Source organism: Lagenorhynchus albirostris, chromosome 7 (assembly GCF_949774975.1).
Source record: "Lagenorhynchus albirostris chromosome 7, mLagAlb1.1, whole genome shotgun sequence".
Lineage (NCBI taxonomy): Eukaryota > Metazoa > Chordata > Mammalia > Artiodactyla > Delphinidae > Lagenorhynchus > Lagenorhynchus albirostris.
In genome coordinates, this window is record NC_083101.1 from 30,730,319 (window position 1) to 30,751,743 (window position 21,425).

At 41.9% G+C, this 21,425-nt stretch overlaps 1 protein-coding gene and 1 non-coding gene across 4 annotated transcripts; one reads left to right on the forward strand and one right to left on the reverse strand.

Annotated features, from left to right (window-relative positions):
* Positions 1-983: 983 nt before the first annotated feature.
* On the forward strand, positions 984-17,522 carry PGAP4 (post-GPI attachment to proteins GalNAc transferase 4). 3 transcript variants are annotated; one of them, XR_009541533.1, is made up of 3 exons: positions 984-1,147; positions 13,581-15,261; positions 15,721-17,522. XR_009541533.1 is itself a non-coding variant. In XM_060154715.1 (2 exons), the coding sequence occupies exon 2, from the start codon at positions 13,658-13,660 to the stop codon at positions 14,867-14,869; it is 1,212 nt and encodes a 403-aa protein (XP_060010698.1). In that variant the 5' UTR covers positions 984-1,147; positions 13,581-13,657; the 3' UTR covers positions 14,870-17,522. The 3 variants fall into 3 exon arrangements, 2 of the variants coding, with proteins under 2 accessions (XP_060010698.1, XP_060010699.1); XM_060154715.1 differs by having other exon boundaries at positions 13,581-17,522; XM_060154716.1 differs by lacking the exon at positions 984-1,147 and adding an exon at positions 1,432-1,519 and having other exon boundaries at positions 13,581-17,522.
* Positions 3,174-3,278, reverse strand: LOC132524010 (U6 spliceosomal RNA). Its single transcript, XR_009541777.1, has one exon. It is a non-coding gene; the product is annotated as a U6 spliceosomal RNA (small nuclear RNA).
* Positions 17,523-21,425: the final 3,903 nt, after the last annotated feature.

The following is a 21,425-nucleotide window of genomic DNA, read 5'->3' on the forward strand; positions in this document are numbered from 1 at the left end:
CCTCAATTTTTCCATCTGTAAGATGAGTATGACTATCTGTCTGCCAAAATTAAGTGTTGAGGGTGCTTTGGACTCAAATGAACCACCAAAGCCACTTCTGGGAGAGACTGACAGGTGAGTGGAAAGAGCCACAGACCCAATTCCCATGCGTGGCTAGGTAATTTGATTAGAGCAAACCTTTCTGTTTGTTTTTAAATTCTGGCTTTTGGAGTATTGCACTTGGCAAATTACCTTCTCAAATATTTTTTCCTCATTTACAAATTGGGGATGACAGTCTCTAATGTACAGAAGTAAAGTGAGGAATTTTCATACGGTATCTGGCATAATGCGGGGTACAGTGGGGATTAGGGGTGGAAGTGGTGTCCGCTATTATTTTTATTATTGGCAAAAACAAATCTCCTAATGGACCTGAGGACACGGGGAGGCGGAAGGGTTAGCTGGGACGAAGTGAGAGAGTATCGTTGACATATATACACTACCAAGTGTAAAATAGATAGCTAGTGGGAAGCAGCCGCATAGCACAGGGAGATCAGCTTGGTGCTTTGTGACCACCTAAAGGGGTGGGATAGGGAGGGTGGGAGGGAGACACCGAGGGAGGAGATATGGGGATATATGTAAATGTATAGCTGATTCACTTTGTTATACAGCAGAAACTAACACAACATTGTAAAGCAATTATACTCCAATAAAGATGTTAAATAAATAATAATAAAAAATAATAAGGCACATTAAAAAAAAATACCCAAATCTCCTCCCACGATTAAGAGAACACGCTTGATGGCCAGCTGGGGCTGTGAACACTGCAGATACCTAATCCTTCCAGCATTTCAACTTCCTTTGCCCTGAGCCTGCTTTTCCCTTTATGCCCATCAGTTGGCGCCTTTTGCCGTCCTTTTTCCCCAAGCTGGCTTCTGGGGGCTGCAGTCGCTCCCCAGCTCTCAGGTCACATGGCCTGCCAGAGCGAGGGGACTCCGCGCCGGAGCTGCGCCGCAGGAGGTGAGGTTTCCGCGCGCACCCGGCTGCGCCCGCTCTTCCGAGGCCTCAGGGTCCGGCGATGGCTCCTCCATAGGCATGGGCCAGATAGCCGAGGCGACACCAGCAGCGGCCTTCAGCGTGCGCAGGGGACGGAGCTGACCGCCCCCACCGGGTAGGTTTCCGCTGCGCACGATCTGCTCAGCCCCCTTGGCATCATGACTGGAGCGCCCACCCCGGAGACGTCTCCAGAGCGAGGGAAAAAGAATTAGGGTTGCTGCAGCTGGCACGCGGAGAGCAATTGCAGGGTCTGGCGCAGCCTGGGAGGGCCTGCGACCCCGGCGGTGTTCTCTGGGCGGGCGGGCTTCGCTGCGGCCCCGCTCGTGGCGGTGGCTGCTTCCTGCCAGAGGACTGCGGGGACCCCAAAAGGGCCGGGATCTGCGCAGGGATGACAGTGTTGCAGCGAGCTTGCCTCCCTACCCCTTGTCCGCTTCCGTGGCGCCGCGAGGCCGACAGAAAGGCTGGAGCCGGGCGTGTGCGAGTCCAGGTAAGACCCAGCTCCTGCCCAGCGTGGTCCGGCCGAGCAGCCTAAGGGAGGATCGCCTAATGGCCGCCCGCTCGTGGCTGCCTCTGCCGCGCGTCGGCCCCTCGGGCCAGCCCCGCGCACCGACACGCGCGCTGCTGCGGCGTTGGGTTTCTGCGGGCGACCTCGCAGCCCCTAGACCGAGGAAGGGCAACCGGGCAGAGGAAGGCGTCCTTCCCAGCTCCCGGAAAGACCGGACCGAGGGAGTCAACCCGGCGATTGAGACTGTTAGTTTCTTCCTACGGGTGGGGAAACAGACCCGAGCGCGGTGGGGACTCCCCAAGGTCAGTGGCAGACACTAGATCCACTCTGGTCCTCCGCTGACATTCTCTTTCCATGAGGGATAGTTAGGACCACCCGGCTCGGCTCGCCCTCTTCCTGGCCTCTGAGTGTGGGCGTTGCCAGTGCCGCACTGCGCCCGCAGTATTGGAGAGTGGGTGTAACCCCGGCATCCCCTGCTTGTCCCTTTTTCTCCCCTAGGTGAGGGGACACAAGGGCGGATCCAATGATGATCTCACTATGCCGATCATTAGCAAAACCTGCGGGTGTGTGTGCGTGTGCGTGCGCGTTTCCCCTAGAGAACTAAACCTCGTAAGGCGGATTGGCTTTTAGGGATGCATTTCTAGAGTGCACTGCACCAGGTATTTTAGGAGGTGAGAAGAGAAAACCATGTTTGTCTAACATTATTAAAATTAGAATTTTTTAAAAGGATAAGCTTATTACAAAATATTCAGGAAACAGAAAAATGTAAAGGAGAAACTAAAGATAACTTAAAACTTCATCTCCTAGATTGTTGAGATTTCCTAGATATATTAAAATTTTCTCTGCATACACATTTAATCCAGTAACGTGGGCAAAACATATTGTTTCAGTTTGTACGTCTGATTACCCAGGGGGAAGCAACTCTTTTTCCTCTATGTATTGGCCTTTTGCATTTGTGCGTGTGAATTGACGATTAATACTTTTGCCGCTTTTTCAGTTGGAGTGTCTTTCTGTTCCTGATTTTTAAGCGCTCTTTATATATTACACATTAAGTTAGTAATTCTGTTATCTATGTTGCGCAGTCTTTACCAATTTACTTAATGTTTTTGTCAGTTTTTCATCTTTGGCCGTTCAGCTCTATTCTTTTTTCTTTATGGTTTCTGCTAGAGTATTTTGCTGAGAAAGGCCTTTACTAACCCAAGTTTGTATATTCTCCTGTATTTTCTTCACGTACTTTTAAGCTTTGGTTTAAAATTTTTAATGTGTAATTTATTCTAGTTTAAGTTGTTAAGTGGAGAGCTAATTACTTTTCCTAAATGGTTAGCCAGTTGCTACAGAGCTATTAAGTTCACTTTTTACCCCTGATTTAGACTGCTACAATTATGGTATATTAAATTATTATATATTTATATCTGTTTGTAGATTTTTGCATGTGTCTATCAGTATATTTTGGTGCCAGTGCCATGTTATTTTAATCACTGAAGTTTTATAACAAGTTTAATATCATATTACCCAGTATCACCTTCCTGGCTTTTTAAAAAATCAGTTTTATTAAGGTATAGTTTCCATGCAGTAAAATGCACCATTTAAATGTATATTTTGATGAATTTTGTCAGATATAACGACCATCACAATAAAAAATTATGGAGCACTATATAAACTTAATGTCATCCTTGCACAGGGGCCATGCTAATCTTCAATATATCATTCCAGTTTTAGTATATGTCCCAGCAAAGCGAGCATTTCCTAGCAGTTTTTATTAGTACTAATTCCAGGTTATCTTTAGAATACTTTGGTCAAATTAACCAGCCTCCTCCTGTTCCACCAAAAGAAACAAATCATGTTTGGATTTCTATAGGATTTTTGATAATTAAGGTCCTGAGAGTAGGACCCCTGTGTGTCACGTTCACTATTCCAGTGCCTGGTACAAGACTCAGTATTTGTTGAATTAAACTTTTAACAATGATCATAAAAGTAATATATGCTCTTTGAGAGGTGTAGAGGGCAAAACAGGAAACCTCCATCCTGCATACCTTCATCTCTCCTTCACTAAATTATACTCCACGTTAAAAATAAAATGATCATACTATGTACACTTTTCTACAATTTGTGTTGACATAGTTTGCATTTTTCCCTTAGAGACTTTTTCAAACTGCCTGGTTCGATATAACGAATTACCATAAACTGGGTGCCTTAATCAGCAGAAACATTTATTTCTCACAGTTCTGGAGTCTGGAAGGCTGCGATCAGGGTACCAGCACAGTTGGGTTCTGATAAGGGGCCCTCTTCCTGGTTTATGGATGGCCACCTTCTTGATATGTTCTCACTGGCAGAGGAGAGAGAGGAAGCAAGCTCTCTTCTGTCCCTCATAGGGGCACTAATCCCAGCAAAAGAGTTCCACAAACATGACCTAAATATCTCCTAAATACCCCATCTCCAAATATCATCACGTTGGGGATTCGGATTTTGATATATGAATTTGGGGGGAACACAAACATTCAGTCCGCAGCAGAGGTTTAGCTAAGACTTTTTAAATGTCAGTATATTTAAACCTTTCATTTTCCTTTTAATGTCTCCATATCATCCCCATGTGTAATTATCTAAACATCTGTTCCCTATTGCTGGCCATTTCCTTTCCCTGTAGTTTGTCTATCCTTCTCCCTGCCCTGTCCTCTATTCCTCTCCGCCTCTTTCTGCCTCTCTTTCTTACTTACAAACAAAATTGCTGTGAACATTCCTTGTCTATGTTTGGTAGCATGTGTTGGCACTTCTGCAGGGTAGATTCCTAGAAGTAGAATTTCTGTGTCAAAGGAGATGCACATATAAAATTTTTGTAGATACCATCCCAACTTTCCCTCCAAAGGTTCCACCAATTTATATGAAAGCGCTCATTTACTGTACTGGCCCACTCCCTCTTGAAGTAAATTGGATTGACATTATGTTAAATATAGAGATTAATTTTGGAGAAAGAGACCTCCATCTCTTCTTTCATTAGTGAGACTTCTCAGCTGGGAAAATGTTATTTTTATCCATTTATTACACTTTAGAATGTCCTTCAGTAGAATTTTATAGGTGTGTATATTCTGCATATTTTAAAAATTTATTGTAGATATTTTTGGTTTCTTTTTATTTTCATTTTGACTGAGATATTTTATCCCATTGATTAATTTAGTAATTGTCTGATTAGCTGAAGGCAATCAGTGTATATATGTAGTGTGTGTATACTATTATATATTATTTTTGCATATTAATTCTGTTACTGAACACATTCTGAAAGTCTGTTACCATTTCTAATGGTTTTTCAGCTGATTTTCTTGGGTTCCCAATCCATGCAGAGACAATACTGCGTATTGGTTGAGAACATGAGTTCTGGAAACAGTCTGCCTGGATTTCAAGTTTTGCTACCCATTTAAAGCTTTGTTAACCTAGGGTACAAGTTAATTGTGCCTTAATTTTTTTCAGGTATAAAATGGACTTAATAATAGTACTTCTCATAGGCTTCTTATAAGGATGAATGAGATGCTTAGAACAGTGCCCAGCACATAATAAGTGCTCAGCAAGCACTTCCAAGTAAGTTGATCTCTGCACATTAAATTGGGAGTCTTTGATACTCCCAATTTTATAGCTGAGGAATTGAGACTCATAGAGGTCATTTATTTGCTTAACAAACATGAAACCTTTTCTATGTATAGAATACTGTGCTGGGTCTGTGAGGGGTATCAAAGGTAAATTAGACTGAATCCACTAATGAGGGATTTATAAGGCCAATTGGGTTGTAAATCAAGGGCCATGAAAAAAGCCATGTAAGGCAGCAGGTATCATGAAAATAGCATAGGCTTTGAAATTTTTCCTGTGTTTGAATTTCCTGCTTTCAACATGGTAGCTTTTTTTTTTTTTTCATTGAAATGAGATTAGTTCCATTACTATTTGAGAGTTGCTCTTTTGGTCACAAGAAATATACCTAAGAGTCCAGTACAGAACTTGGTTATGTAGTAGGAGCTTAATAAGTGGTAACTATAAATAGATACAGTCTAAAGTAGAAAGTGACAAATGAATGTCCTTGGATGAAAGTTCATGTAAAGGGCCTTAGCACTTGAGGAAAAAGAGACGTTATTTCTGGTTGGGAGTGTTTACCTAAAACAAATAGACTGGCAATTATTTCTCCAGCAAAGATGGGTTTATTTGGGATAGCAGAGAAGTGCAATTCAGGGTCTGCAACCGTGGTGAGTCATGTGCAAGTCCCTGCACAGCAAGGGAAGGAGACTGCTTTTATGGAGGGGAAAAGAAAGTTGGAGGGCAATAGTAAATAAACAGCCATGGCTTTTTGTTGCCTGAGTCCTTGCCAGGAAAGAAGAATCTTTTTCTTCTTCTTGGGCTCTGCTGTCATCACAGGACAAGAGAGCTCCCCTTTCTGGTCTCCACACTCTATTTAATTGAATTTTCTGTTTAATAATTTTTTACATTTCCTCCTTTTGATGAAGATCTTTCTCTGAAAGCATTGCTGATCAAGTGTCAGGTTTTCTACTTTCAGAGGCTTTTTGTCCCTCAATGTCAGGAAATACCTTTCCTGGGTACAGTGTCTCATATCGGAGGGAATAGATTAGGAATCTATTGAGGTCACATGTAAGTAACAAGGAGGGGTAGGAGGGAGAACTCTCAGGCACTTTTCATAAAAAGTCTATATGTTACCAAGATCATAGACATTAGAGATTACTTGAAGTGTTGTCATTTTCAGTGATTTGGTAACAAACTTCCAACAGGCCTGGTCTGGATATCTTGAGAAAGCTGTCTCATCAGATGCTTCAATTCTGGGAAATCTTTACTTTCAGGTCACCAGATGATGTGCAGGTCCATTCAGGGTTTTATGCTCTCTTTAGGTGTGTCACATGTATCCAAGAGTCTATTCCTTGGAGTTTGGCAGCACAAGGGTCGGTTTACCTGATAGGGACATTTCCAGTGAGGTTGAAGAGAGAGTCTTTCTGGAGGTGACTTTTTCAATAGACAAAATCTCCAGGTTGCAAGACATGATGCTTAAGGTTTTCATCTCCCTAGAGTGCACTGTGAAAAGATTGCTTTACCGCACATGGATATTTTTAATAGGAGCAATAGGCCTCTACACTATTGCAGTAGCTCTCCTTTTATCAGTTGTGAGTCAAAAGAAGCAGGAGCCAAGTTCATTGGGTGTCCTGGGACTATCTCAAAGTGTAAGAGTTTTTGAGTTATAAAAAAAGTGGCTCTTACCCACTGGACCACCAGGGAAGTCCCTCCAACTGAATCTTAATGACATTAGTGCATTTGACTAAACCAGAGGATTGAGGGTGGTAAGCACAGTGAAAGTGTAAAACTGGCCAAACAGTGCAGAATTGTCAAAGTACCTGACCAGTAAAATAGCTTCCTCAATCATTATGACGTTCAAAAGGAGTTCCCTAAGTAGGGATAATCTTTTCCCAAAGGACATTAGCCAGAGAAGAGGCAGCAGCCCGTCTGCAAGGGAAGGCTTCAGTTCAGTATGAAAATATACAGACCATATCTCCACAAAATACAAAATTTTGTCATCCACAAAATAGAGGAAGTTGTATGAAATCCATTTGCTAGACATCTAATCATCTGTTAGACAGTTTAAACTGTCCAGGAGCATTACGAACAGACTTCCCAGTACTTCCCACTTGCACTTCAACAAGTGGTACAGTGAGGTGCAGGCACTTTTTGTAGCCTTGTTAATGTTTCCCCACCAATACTGATTCATGAATGTTATCATTTTGTCAGTAGACCTATGGCTTAATGCATGTACAGTAGTGAGGAGTGGGAATTTCAGTGTCTCTGGTAGAATTGGGTTATTCTTTGGTCCTAACCAGAGATTTCTCTTTTTATCAAATCAACAGTTGTGGAATTTCTAAACTTGTTTTTCCTTTTCAGAAGCCAGTTGTTGGGCTTCTCTAGCCAGTTTTTCTAAGTTACCATTTGGGGAGCCTTTGGACCATGATAGAGGTTTGGCTGCTGAGGGTTTCTTTAAGGGCAGCCTTTTTTTGTAGAAATGTCAGCAAGGTGATTTCCCTTAGCTTCCAGAGAGTCAAGTTTAGAACACCTCAGAATCTTAATAGCTAACATGCCAGGAAAACGTATTGCACCCAAAAATTTCTAAGCATAGGAGCCATTTTAAATTTTATTTCTGCTTGAAGTAAGGAAGCCACGTTTCTTCCACAACATTGCAAAACCATGAACTACTCTGAAAGTATATCTGCCATCAGTATAAATCATTGGCAGCTTTGTTCTTGGCTAGAAGTACAAGCCCTTTTAAGAGTATATAATTCAGTTTGTTGGACTGAAGTAGCCATAGGTAAAGATGCTGCCTCAACAACATCAAAAGGAGTTGCAGTAGCATACACAGCACAATATTTGCCATTGTCACTTTTTAAATAAGAACCATCAGTGAACCACAAGACGTCAGTGTTACAAAAAGGATTTTCCTGCAGATCATCATCAGGGGTCAGGAGGTGATTTGTCAGTGGTAAGCAGTCGTGAGGGACTTCATCATTGATGTGGGGGGAGAAGAGTAGCAGGGTTAAGGTTATTACAGTGTAAAAGAGTTATGTGAGAAGCAGTTAACAAAAGGACTTTATAGGAGGTGAGGCAGCTAACTGAGAAATGTTGAGAGTGAGCACCAAGATTGTGGTTCCATTGTCAATTAGGACTGGAAGAGATTCATCCCCAATCTGGAGAAATGTTTCTCCAATTCTATTAAGAATTGGAGAAATGTTTCTCCAATTCTATTAAGTGGGAAGATTATTGAACAACGTGTTCACTCTTTTGTTCCACTACCTTCTACCATTTGTCAGGCAACTTCATAATTCCATCTTCCCAAAACCTTTTATCTTTTTGAGCAAAGAACTGTTCCAGGTACCTTTTACAGTCTTCCAGGGAATTGAAATTTTTTCTCTTAAGAGAATTTTGTAGAGACCTAAATAAATGGAAATCCGAAGGTGCAATGTCTGATGAATACGGTGGATGAAACAGAACTTCCCACCCAAGCTGTAACTGTTTTTGTCTAGCCTTCAAAGAAACATGCAGTCTTGCATTATCCTGATGGAAGATTATGTGTTGTCTGTTGACTAATTCTGGACACTTTTTGTCGAGTGCTGCTTTCAGTTGGTCTAACTGGGAGCAGTACTTGTTGGAATTAATCGTTTGGTTTTCCAGAAGGAGCTCATAATAGAGGACTCCCTTCCAATCCCACCATATACCCAACATCACCTTCTTTGGATGAAGACCGGCCTTTGGTGTGGTTGGTGGTGGTTCATTTCATCTGCCCCACGATCTGTTCCACATTATTGTACAGCATCCACTTTGCATCGCCCATCACAATTTGTTTTAAAAACGGAACGTTTCCCTTACATTTCAGTAGAGAATCACATGCGGAAATACGGTCAAGAAGGTTATTTTCACTTAACTTACATGAAAGCCAAACATCAAAGCGATTAACATAACCAAGCTGGTGCAAATGGTTTTCAACGCTTGATTAGGATATTTTGAGTATGTTGGCTATCACCTGCGTGGTATAATGTTGATTGTTCTCAATGAATGTCTCGATTTGATCACTATCAACTTCAACTGGTCTACCCGACCGTGGAGCATCGTCCAGTGAGAAATCTCCAGCACTGAACTTCGCAAACCACTTTTGACACGTTCCATCAGTCACAGTACATTCTCCATAAACTGCACTAACCTTTTTTTGCGTTTCAGCTGCGCTTTTACCTTTCTTGAAATAATAAAGCATAATATGCCGAAAATGTAGCTTTTTTTCTTCCACCTTCGGTATTAAAATGGCTACACAAAAATTCACCAATTTTGATAAGTCTTTTTTTAAATGCACACTGATATATGACAGCTGTCACATACAATCTAACAACATTGTTTCGAATGAAGTTAAAGACAAAATGCTACTAGACCCATCTTATGGAAAAAACCGAACGAACCTTTTGGCCAACCCAATACTTTATATTTTTGCACGTAGACCTAACATTGCAATTAAAAAAAAAAAAAGTAAACCAGATTGAGACCCTTAGGAGGATTTTTTTGGGGGGAGGCAGATATATTTCAAAAAACAACATGAATTTTCTATAATTAAATACAGAAAATATACTGGTTTTCCCAAATGAATAATTTGATATGTTAACACTTCACCATAAAGAATGTATACCACCTGGATGGGATCCTAGCGTAGGAAAAGGACATTAGCTAAAAACTAAAGAAATCTAAATAAAGTGTGAACTAGTTAAAAAAAATAGAATTAGTAGCCTCAAACTATAAGGCAGTTACTTTGTGAGTTTGCTTACTTTTAATGGGTACTTAGTATTCCATTCTTTGGAGGTACCATAGTTTATTTGACTCACTCGCAACTGATGGGCACTTGGCAATATTTTGCTCTTACAAATGATGCTACAAGTTATTTCTCACACATGAGAATATATATCTAGGAAAGAATGCTAGAAATGGAATTGCTGAGCATTGGTGTGTTTTGTTAGATATTTCTAAATTAATTCTACAGAGGTTGTGCCGATTTATACTCCCACTTTGCTAATGCAAAATACTTGAGTACTTGTTTAGTAGGTCCTAAGATAACACAGGCCAGGGTTGGCCCCTCAAGGAGATTGTATTACAGGATGAGAAAAAGCTATCTATGTGAAGAGACAAGGAAGGTGTGGGAATAAGAATGTTCCAGGGTAAGGGAGTTGCATGAGCAAAGACCAGGAGATGGGCAAGAGCTTAGCATAGTTGATGTTCGAAAAGAAGGTCAGCATGTCTAGAGCTGCCCTGCTCACTGGCCGCATGTGGCTATTAAGCACTTAAAGTGTGGTTTGTCTGAATTGACATATGCTATAAATGTAAAGTACACGCTGGATTTCAAAGACTTAGTATGGAAAAAAGAATGCAGAATACCTTATTAATAATTTTTTATATTGGTTTCACGTTGAAATAATAGTTTTGATGTGTTGTAGTAAAATATATTATTAAAATTCATTTCATCTGTTTCTTTTTACTTTTTTATTGTGGCTGCTAGAAAATGTTAAATTACATATGTGGCTTGCATTATATTTCTATTGGACAGTGCTAGTCTAGAGCAGGGGTTGATAAACTATGGGCTGCAGGCCAGATTTGGTCTACAGCCTGTTTGTTTGTTTGTTTTCCTACAGCCTGTTTTGATGTGGCTGGAGCACTAAAAAATAGATTTTACATTTTTTGAAAGAGTTAAAAAAAAAGAAATAGTCTAAGAGGAATATGTGACAGAGACAGTGTGTAGCCCACAAAGTCTAAAATATTTACTATCTAGCCCTTTGCTAGTCTAGAACATACAGAGATAAGAGGGCAGTAGAACAAGATGCCAGGGGAAGGCAGCATCCAGATCATAAAGGGCCTTTTGTATCACGATAAGATGTTTAGATTTTATTAAAAGAGCAATGGAAAGGTAAAGAAGGGTTTTAAGCAGGAGAGTGACATGATCAGATTTATATTCTTAAATGATAATTGTCTGTGTGTGCATGTGTCACATTCTCGCTTTACCAAAAACTCACTAGAATAGGGTATTGAAGGAAGTTGGATAGTAGTTTTACACCAAACACTGAACTCTGCATTTCCACCATAATCGCATTGTCATCTTTGCACTTAATATGTGCCTGGCATTTTCTGAGCTGTTTGCCTTATCTTATTGACTGTATTTTGTTCCTTCTTTAAGTGGTTACAGCTCTCTTGGGTAATAGCAAGGGTAGGGAGAACAGTGTGAGCAGGAAGCCACCTAAATGACTCCATTCCCAAGATCAACTAAGGTAGAGTGTGAACTCAACCCAGTTTCAGCCCTTGGCTGCCACTGGAAGTGATGTGGAACTGGCGAGGCCATGGGGATGTGCAGACACATGATTTATTAACTCCATTGGCTTGAACATCACAGGGCGATGCAGCAAGTCTGCAGGTCTTTGGAAGTCCGCATAACAGCAAACCTGGGGTCTCATACTACTCAAACCTCTCCCTGCTTATTTCCCTCTTTAATACTATCCAGATCTCTTACTAGTACTGGGCTAGTCTCACCTCTGGGGTCCCACAATATAATCTGCTGCTGTTGCTGAAATGAGACTTATCTCTCTACTTCCTTAAGTTACTATGTCATCATGCCATAGAGAGAAGTTTGGTATTCTACACAACTCTAATGGCAAGGTAGGCTAACTGCTGTAATAATAAGCAAGTCAAAAAATCATTAGTGGCTAGAAACAACGGTTTGTGTATTACAACACAGCCCACTCTAGGTTGGGCGGGTGCTGGGAGGTGAGCTGTAGGAGGGACTTCTGTTCCAGGCAGTCATTCAAGGACCCAGGCTCCTGCCTTGTGGTGGCTCCTCCCTCCTCTAGATCCACCAAGGCTGTCCAGCCAGCAGATGGAGAAAGAGAGTCAAGAAGGCACATCTGCTCTCAACCACATTGTTCCAGAAGTCATAACTGTCATGTTGCTCACATTTTACTGGCAAGCCCTAGTCACATGACCCCACCTGGAAGAAAGCAGGCTAGGAGATGTGGTCTTTCTGTGTGCCCAAGAAGGGGAGAATGTAAGAGAGCACTAGACTGCACCACAACAACCTTGTATGGTACCTGGGCAGTCCTTCTTCAAGATAGCTCACAAGCTAGGCCATTTCCTTCCCAATATGTGCAAACTTTATTATGCTTCTGAGGTAAGAGGTTTACCTTTTATTCTATAGACACCGTTTAGTTTGGCATTGACCTTACTGGAGTTATACTGGCTTTGTCCTTTTAGTTCTGTTTTTGGGTGCAAGTCTGTTTTCCCTCAGATTATTAGACCTACTTACTCCTAAAATATTACTAAGCTTGTACATATAGGGAGATTTTATATTTTTTTTTATATATATATATATATACTTTTTTTTTTTGGCTGTGCCGTGTGGCATGTGGGATCTTAATTCCCCAACCAGGGATCGAACCCGCACCCCCTGCAGTGGAAGCGCAGAGTCTTAACCACTGGACTGCCAGGGAAGTCCAGCTACGGATATATTTTAGTGGCATTTTTATTCTGTATGATTTTGCTCTGTAACACATTTAATCTTCACAGTAACCCTGTGAGATAGGTATTATTATTACCTCCATTTTAGAGGTAAGGAATCCAAGCTGTGGAGCGGTGAAGTGACCTTTCACCGACTGGCTGAGCTGGTATTCACTCCAGCATGTGCCTCACCTCAGGCTTGTACTCTGAGAGATGATGTCACACTACATTCCTTCCTGGACCAGGCTTGCAGCAACTTTCTGTTTCATCTTCATCTCTGCTACCCTCTCCCTACCTCACTGAAACGCTGCTTATAGATCTTCCTTCAGATATTTCCTCCCCTCCCAAAGTCTGGGGCTCTAGAGTTCTCTTGAATATGGGGGAGAGATCCTTTCTCTCACTGGTTCCCATGGCAATTCTGTAAATTATAAAACGGAAGAACAATCAGGATTAAATTAACATGTAATTTTAAGTATAGTTGCATGAGGATAGAGAGATAGGAATGGAAGATCTTGATAAAGACATTTCAGGGAATCCTAAATAGTCCTTTTCTTGTTTGGGATGTACAAAAAAGTTTTCAGAAACTACTATGCACCGTTAGTTAGTTACAATGTACTTACCTTGGAACTTACTTTAAATGCGTCTTTCCTTTGTGCCTTGCTTTTTTGCGTCTGTTTTAAGAACCTGTGGCTATGTAGCTGCTGAATTGAAATAATGATTTTGCTAGCCTATCTGGTGATTCTCTGGGACACTGTAAACCTTAACTAAGCATCTGTAGGTGTGAAGACTTGGTTGGATGTACCAAGGTTTCATTACTCATAGAAATGATCAAAGAATCCCAGAGATCATTAACAGATACAACCAAAGAAGAGTACACTGGAGAAAATACTTAAGTCTCTAGTAGCTACAGAGCCTAGAATTAGAATTTCTGGTTTGACATGTGCTGAGTTCCATCCCTGGATTTTTTAAAGCCCTGTACCATTCTTTACTTTTCTCTCTTTAGGTTTGCCTTGCACTGATTTTGGCCTGAGGTCCAGGATGGTTTGTTCTTGGGACCAGACCTGACCAGAAGTCGACCTCATGAGCACTTCAAGCTCTCCAGCTGCCATGCTCCTCCGGAGGCTGAGGCGGCTCTCCTGGGGCAGCACTGCTGTCCAGCTCTTCATCTTAACGGTGGTGACCTTTGGTCTGCTGGCCCCCCTGGCCTGTCACCGGCTTCTGCATTCTTACTTCTACCTGCGCCACTGGCATCTGAACCAAATGAGCCAAGAGTTCCTGCAGCAAAGCTTGAAAGAGGGTGAAGCTGCCCTCCACTACTTTGAGGAGCTGCCCTCTGCCAATGGCTCGGTGCCCATTGTCTGGCAGGCCACTCCCCGCCCCTGGCTGGTCATCACCATCATCACTGTGGACAGGCAACCTGGCTTCCACTACGTCCTGCAGGTGGTGTCCCAGTTCCACCGGCTCCTTCAACAATGCGGCCCCCAGTGTGAGGGGCACCAACTCTTCCTGTGCAACGTGGAGCGGAGTGTGAGCCATTTCGATGCCAAGCTGCTGTCCAAGTACGTCCCTGTGGCCAACCGCTATGAGGGCACTGAAGATGACTACGGCGACGACCCTTCGACCAACTCGTTTGAGAAAGAGAAGCAGGACTACGTCTATTGCCTGGAATCCTCCCTGCAGACCTACAACCCAGACTACGTCCTGATGGTGGAAGACGACGCCGTTCCAGAAGAGCAGATCTTCCCAGTCTTGGAGCACCTGCTGCGGGCTCGTTTCTCCGAGCCGCACCTCAGAGATGCCCTTTACCTAAAGCTCTATCACCCCGAGAGGCTCCAGCACTACATCAACCCAGAGCCCATGAGGATCCTGGAGTGGGTCGGTGTCGGCATGTTGCTGGGGCCCTTACTAACCTGGATATACATGCGGTTTGCCAGCCGGCCGGGGTTTAGCTGGCCCGTCATGCTCTTCTTCTCCCTGTATAGCATGGGGCTGGTGGAGCTGGTGGGCCGGCACTATTTCCTGGAGCTGCGGCGGCTGAGTCCTTCCCTGTACAATGTGGTCCCTGCTTCACAGTGTTGCACCCCGGCCATGCTCTTCCCTGCCCCGGCGGCCCGGCGGACCCTCACCTACCTGTCCCAGGTGTACTGCCACAAGGGCTTCGGCAAGGACATGGCACTGTACTCACTGTTGAGGGCCAAGGGGGAGCGGGCCTATGTGGTGGAGCCCAATCTCGTGAAACACATCGGGCTCTTCTCCAGCCTTCGGTACAACTTTCACCCAAGTCTGCTCTAGCCTGCCAAGAAATGCCTTTCTGAAATTGGCCACTTCTTGGAGATTCAACTATTGAGCTCTTTATTTGGACATGGTTGCTTGCCGATATTTCATTGTTTTAGGGTTGCTAGGGATATAGACACTGGGATGGCTGAGGAACATACAAGTCCAGAACCTTGGCTTTGGTAACTCTCCGGCAGGAGCAAGCTGTTCACCGTGGGTCCAGACCTCTCGCCCTCCACACAGCCACACTGCCTCATGCAGTCTGACCCACCCAAAGAAGGGCATTTAAACACCACTTATATTCTCCAGTTGTTTTTCACTCTGCTTCACGACAGAGTTTGTGACTGCCAAAAATATTGTACACAGTGATATGACCAGTTTAGGATTTTAAGCGTAGAATTTGGTGAAAGGTGAGATTCTTTTGCAATGATTTCTTTCTCATTGGGAATAAGAATGGATGTATGTTTAGAATATATGTCCCAAGAGGCAGGACCACGTTGATAGATTCTATTTGTTTCCTTGACCTGGAGTAATAAAAGCCGCGCAGGGCCCGGCATCTTGGAGGCAGGTGACCCGGCTTTTGTTACCTGGCGTTTTCTTTTCCACACATCTGTAGTGCACTGATAATCAATGTTGTCTGTGAGAACTTTAAGGCACAGCAAGATCTGAAATCACCTTCTGGATCCTCAAAGTGAGATTGCTTATGTTTAGTAGTGATTTAATATTGAAGATTTCTATCATAATCTGATTCTTTGAAAGTTGGACATTGCAGAATGATATAGAATGGGTGAGCTTTTTACTAATAGCATATCCTTTTCCCTAACTTCGCTGGCTAATCATTCACCTTCACTTCTTTTTCTTCTATGTAGCATGATGTTATAGAAGAAAAATCATGGACTGAAGTCAGAAGACCTGAATTTTTATTTCAGATCTCTGTTAGGTCCCAGTGGTGTGAACTTGGGCAAGTCATAAGCACTCTGCATCTCAGGTTTGTCACCTGTAAAATGGGGACAGTGATATCTACTTTTTTACATTGCCTTGAGGATTAAATGACAAAATGTATGTAGAACACTAGCAAGTGCTTATCTCACAGAGGGCACTTGGTGAATATTAGTTCTTCTCTCTCCTATAATAAGCATATGAAACTCAAGTGTATTTTGGATAAAGGTATTAATGATATTATTTAAAGTATGATATGGGGCATAGGGCTGACACCTATGGGAGCAGTTGTTCCAGACCAAACACTGCTAGAATAAAGGCTGACTTTTCCTTGTGACTTCGGAAGGATATGCAGCTCAAGATAAGAATTGTTCATTCAACTGGCAATGATCTGAGACTCCTCTTGAGCTTATTCCAAGACTAGCATCTGAAAACTACTCTTCTCAAAAGTTACAAGTAAATTTCATTTGACAATACTTATCAAACCAGTGGCCAACTGTCCCTTTGTGGGGATGGATGATTATATTAGAGTGCAAGCAGCTGTCCAGTTTGTTTCAGTGCCACATCTTCCCTTTGCTTTTAAGTTTCCACAGTGAGCTAACATCTTGGGATCTGCTCGAGAACACTGAGAGAGTAACAGGGGTTCATCACCACACTTTATAGATGAACAAACAGGCCCCGAAATGTTAAAGGATTTCTTCAGGTTCACACAGCTGAACAGCATCAGAGAGGACTGGAATGTAGTAGATTTTCTGACTTCCAGCCCCTGTACTTTTTTCTTAACTGCATTCATTTTATAAATATCTATGTAGTCAAATTCTCTTTTGTGAAATCTGATTGTAACCTGGACTAAATAATGTCTCTGTAAGCTAAGGTGGTAAAACCTCACTGTGGTGTTGGTCTTGGGGAACAAACAGGTATCAATATGTGTTGTGTTATTATAGTGAGCTGTTATGTATCCCCCAGGAATGTACAAAGTGACTAGAGCTACTAGATTACTTATTGAGATGCTCAGATTCCACCCCTCCATCCCTCCTCTCCCAGTAACTGGTTCAGCCCCATGTTTGAGAATTGAACCACCCTCAGCCTAGAATTCATTTGAGTTTGTTGCATTAGTGATTGGATCTCCTCATGAAAAGTTTGTGTCCAATGACAAAACATGTAAACTGGCCAAGCCCTAGATCAGAATCATTGCTGGTTTCCATATCTGCTCTTTCTAATTCAGTTGTCTACCACACGCAGACATTCCTTCCCCTGACTCCTTCATTCTCGATGGCTAAAGTCATCTTTGCCTTGTCTTATTTCTCTACCTACACACTAAGACATCTTCCCCCGTTGATCTTAACTAGAGTGTGCCATCCTTGGACATTTTCTGCAGAAGCAAACATGCTACCCACTTTTATCCCTACCCACTTTCTATATCACCCTTCCTTTTGTCTCTCATTCCTAGAGTCCAAATTGTGTGTGTTGTCCTGGATTAGGACAGCTGACAGCTGTCTCTCATTTAATTAAAGCTGAAGTCTCTCATTTAATCCTAAGCAGAGGGCTAGGGGAGAACTGAAGTCCCCTTCCAATATCAAGGGACATAGTTTACCAGGAGGGTAAAGGCCTCTAACAGTCCTGCATACTTTTCAGGAGTTAAATTATTGTCAGGCCTAAGAAGCCCTATTGTGACTGACTGTATTTGCATAGACTTATCAGTTCAAATAAATGCACCCATTTCACCAAGTCATCCTGAGAAAACTGGTCGTTCTCTTGTTTCTACAGATGAGTTTTTCTGATGTGGTGAATAGTATCGAACACACACACACACTCACGCTATTGTGGGGTGTGAGCCATTCAAAAGTATGGGCTGTTTGCTTAAAAATTCGTAAGTGAATCTTGTATTTCTTAAATGGAAGCATTTGAATTGTGCTTTCTTTTTTTTTTAAAAAAAGTGGTGAGAATACTATAGTGCAACTGGAGAATACAAGTAGGATGAATATAATGATAGGATTAATTTATTTTACCTTGGATACAGTCCTCATTTGGGGGAATTTATTTAATTGGTAACTTAATTTAGGTAAAGAGGCATTCTCTTTGGATTTGATTACTGTGGGATTTTTATATACACTATGATGCATTGTGAATTACTGTAACACAATATAAAATTGGGTAATTTTAAGTCACATGACCCATTTGGATATTTTTATCCCAGCTACAATGAATTTGCTGAGAAATGCTCATTAACTGGCACTGTTTTTTTTAGGTTGGATTTTGTTTGGAAAAAAACCCTGGAACTACATCAAAGATGATTGGAAATGTAATTTTAAAGTACTTAATATAACTGCAGTGGAGATGTGCTGTGGCTTCCAGGTCATTACAGTGCTTGGATTACAACATTGTTGTGAGTCATCACTCTGCAATGAATGGGGATCTGGGGGTTAAAATTTAACAAATTTTCTTGATCTTTTCCCTAACAACCTACGCAGAAACATGGATGAGTGATTTAAAAAAAAAAAGCATCTATGTTAATAATTTGGGGGTAAAAACAGATGAAAATATAAAGGCAAATGATGAATTTATCAAAAAGAAACAAGGACCAGATGGCATAAGTATGTAGGAATGGATAGCTCAGAGAGATGGGGGAAGTAGCCAAAGATGTAGAGTGAAGCAGAGAGTCTCACATTTGTCACCTTTTGTGTGTCCCAAACTCCCTTATGTAATAAATCCTTTATGTCTGCCCCACTGTCATGAAATCTTTATAGGACCAGCCTATGGAGAATACAAAGGAATGAAACAATGGATCGTCAGTGTTCTGGATAAATAATTCATCCCTTTGCTAGGACCTGGCTTCCTATTGCATTTAGAATAAAATACAAACCTCTACATTACCTCCCAGGCCAGATGTGACCTGCCCCTGCAAAACTTCATTTCTTAACCACTTCCATCCTTTTTCTCCAAGCTCTAGCCACACCTGCTGTCTTTAACTTCCTCAGACTTGTTACAGCAGTTCTTACTACAAAAGGAATTTTCACTGCTATTCTCTCTGTCTGGAATGCTTTTCTCTTAGCTGAATCTTTCCTGTAATATAGGTATCAATTAAATTTTAATTCCTCTTCCCCCAACAGACTTTCCGTCCCATCTAAAGCAGTCTTTCCCCTTCCCAACCACCAGGTCATCTATCACGTTATGCAGTTTGATTCCCTTCAAAGCTCTTATTACCTGAAATGTATTATTTTTGTTTTTTTCCTCTATTCTACACCCCCCCAGAATATAAGTTCCAGAATATCAGGGGTCTTCTAGGCTTCATTCACTGCTCTATCCCTAGAACCTAGAACAATACCTGAGACATAGTAGGAAATGAATGAGAGAGAGAGAGATGGTGGTAGTAGAGGGAGAAAGAAAGGAAGAAAGGAAGGGAGAAAAAGAGCAAAGGGATCCACAGTGGAACTGCCTCCAGAAAAAAAGACTACTGGAAGAAAAGAAATGGGACTAGGGAAGAAAATTAGAAAGAGAAGAACAAAGAGGGATCCAGGTAGTGAGGGCTGGTTATGATGTACAATTTTGACACCTGTAAAAAGAAGTTTTTTATGTGTTTTCCAGGCAAAGGGAGTGACAAATGCAAAAAGGAACTTTTTACACCACCACACAGCTACTTTTTTCTCTGTTGTTATTAGGGTTTTGTTTTCAGGTGTGTGTGTCGGGGTTGTGTGTGTTTTTGGTGGTGGGGGGGGGGTCCCTGTGTGTTATTCTAAGGGGAGGGCTGGGTTTTCTCCTTCAGGCTTCAACTGCTGCATCTTCCTAGTATTACCAATGGGAATCATCTAGACGTGACCACCACCCTTGGTGGCTCCACAGCCTATCCTAGGACTTTTAGGCAAGAGGCTGGAAAGGGAATGAAGGAAAGATCACCACCTGGCACCAATGAACTCTTCTCAAGTTCTATCAGTAAGTGGAGAGATGGTTTAAGTCTTACCATGTAGCTCTGGGTGATAGCGGTGGGCTTTCCAAAACATTATGACTTAACACAAACCAAGAATAGAGAGGTAAACCTTCCCAGAGGATGGGAGGGACAGGAAACTCTTATAAGGATCATTTTTCTGGGGCATTACTTGTGTGTCCTCTAGGTTCTGTTAGCGTAGCTTTGTTTAAATGTGAGCAAGCTGAGTCCTCCGCAAAATTCATGCACTGGCAACATGTTAGACAAAGAATGCACCCCACCCCAATTTGTTTTTATCCAGAAAAAACGTAAACCCTGGCATTGCTGTGACTGAGGACCTAAGACTTTGGTTGCTTGTATAGGCCAGCAGCTCATACTTTTGAAACACAAGTCAAACCAGTGTTTGTAGATTTCTTTCTAGCAACATGTTTGGGCAATTACTCTTGTCTTCAAACAAACCCCTTTCCAGCCCCAGTACATACAGATCCAGAATCCATAACTAGCTGGGGTTCAGCAAAAGTAGCTTGGCTTCCATCTAGCTCCCCTCCAATGAGGTTTATGATAAAGGAGAGGTAGGATTACATCTTCCTGCAATGTGCACAGGAAGCAATCATATTTTAAAAGTTATTTAAAAATAGTATGTATCTGTCACATTCCAAATTGTAGTTCATGTGTTATTCTGCAAGGAACTACATCAAACAAATTAATCATAAGTAAATCTAAATTTAGCTGTTTATCCCCAACTTAATAAATGCCTAAATCATATTGGCAACATTCAGATAACTCAAGCTTTTTTTCTTTTTTAATCCAGCTGAACTATTAGCTGAAATGCGCCAATCTGCAGAAACACATTCCTGTATTTGAAACAGAAAAGGCTTTGAAGAGGTTAGAATCACGTTATTTTTCATTTACCAGTTAACACCAAAGGAAGAAAAGAACTGTTTCAGCCAAATTAACACCTTATTGTCACACTTAAACATTAGTCCTCACACTAAAGCAGACACACATTAAAATTCTGAATTGCAACTCGGGAGGCCTTTAAGACAAAGAATTTTTGTTTTGTAAAAGGCACCAGGTGTCATGTCTCACATATTAATTTACATTTGGGGTAACAAGGGACAGTGCTGAATGCTGCAGACACAAGGCTGAGTGAATAAGACATGGTTTCTTCCTTTCAGGACCCTGGCATCCAAGGGGGCAGCTAGTACAGGAAGGTGAGTCCTGGGTTGGTGGGTCACAGGATGCGGTCTGTAACTTACCCCAAAGTGCCAGGAGTCTAAGGTACCCCAACTTCCTCAACTCTTCTGCAACCACTTTTGCTGAGGAAAACATGGTCCACCAAAGAAGTCTCCAACTAACAAAAGAAATTTTTTACATAAACATTTATTTACAGGAAAAAATGAGAGGTGTGGGTGAAGGAGAATGAACTTGTCCCAGCTAGAGGGAGATAAGGAGGGTGAGTTAACTCCTGGAGAAGGTGCTGTCGGGAGAAGATATGTATCTTTTGCTGTAAGAGGAAGATCCAGAAAATTATCATTGAAGGGTTATTTCTTTTCCTTGCATTTCCGGAAAAACAAACCTCTTCATATCCTATTTTCTAATCCAAATTCATGTGACATCTTTTTCTGAAAGTGAATAAAATTGACTTCCAAAGAACTTTGCTTGCCCAGGGGTGACACACCTTGTTGCAGCACCTTGCCGTACCTCAAAAAA

Excerpts from the sequence above, each read along its gene's own strand:
- PGAP4 (XM_060154715.1), top strand. The coding sequence starts at position 13,658 with ATGAGCACTTCAAGCTCTCCAGCTGCCATGCTCCTCCGGAGGCTGAGG.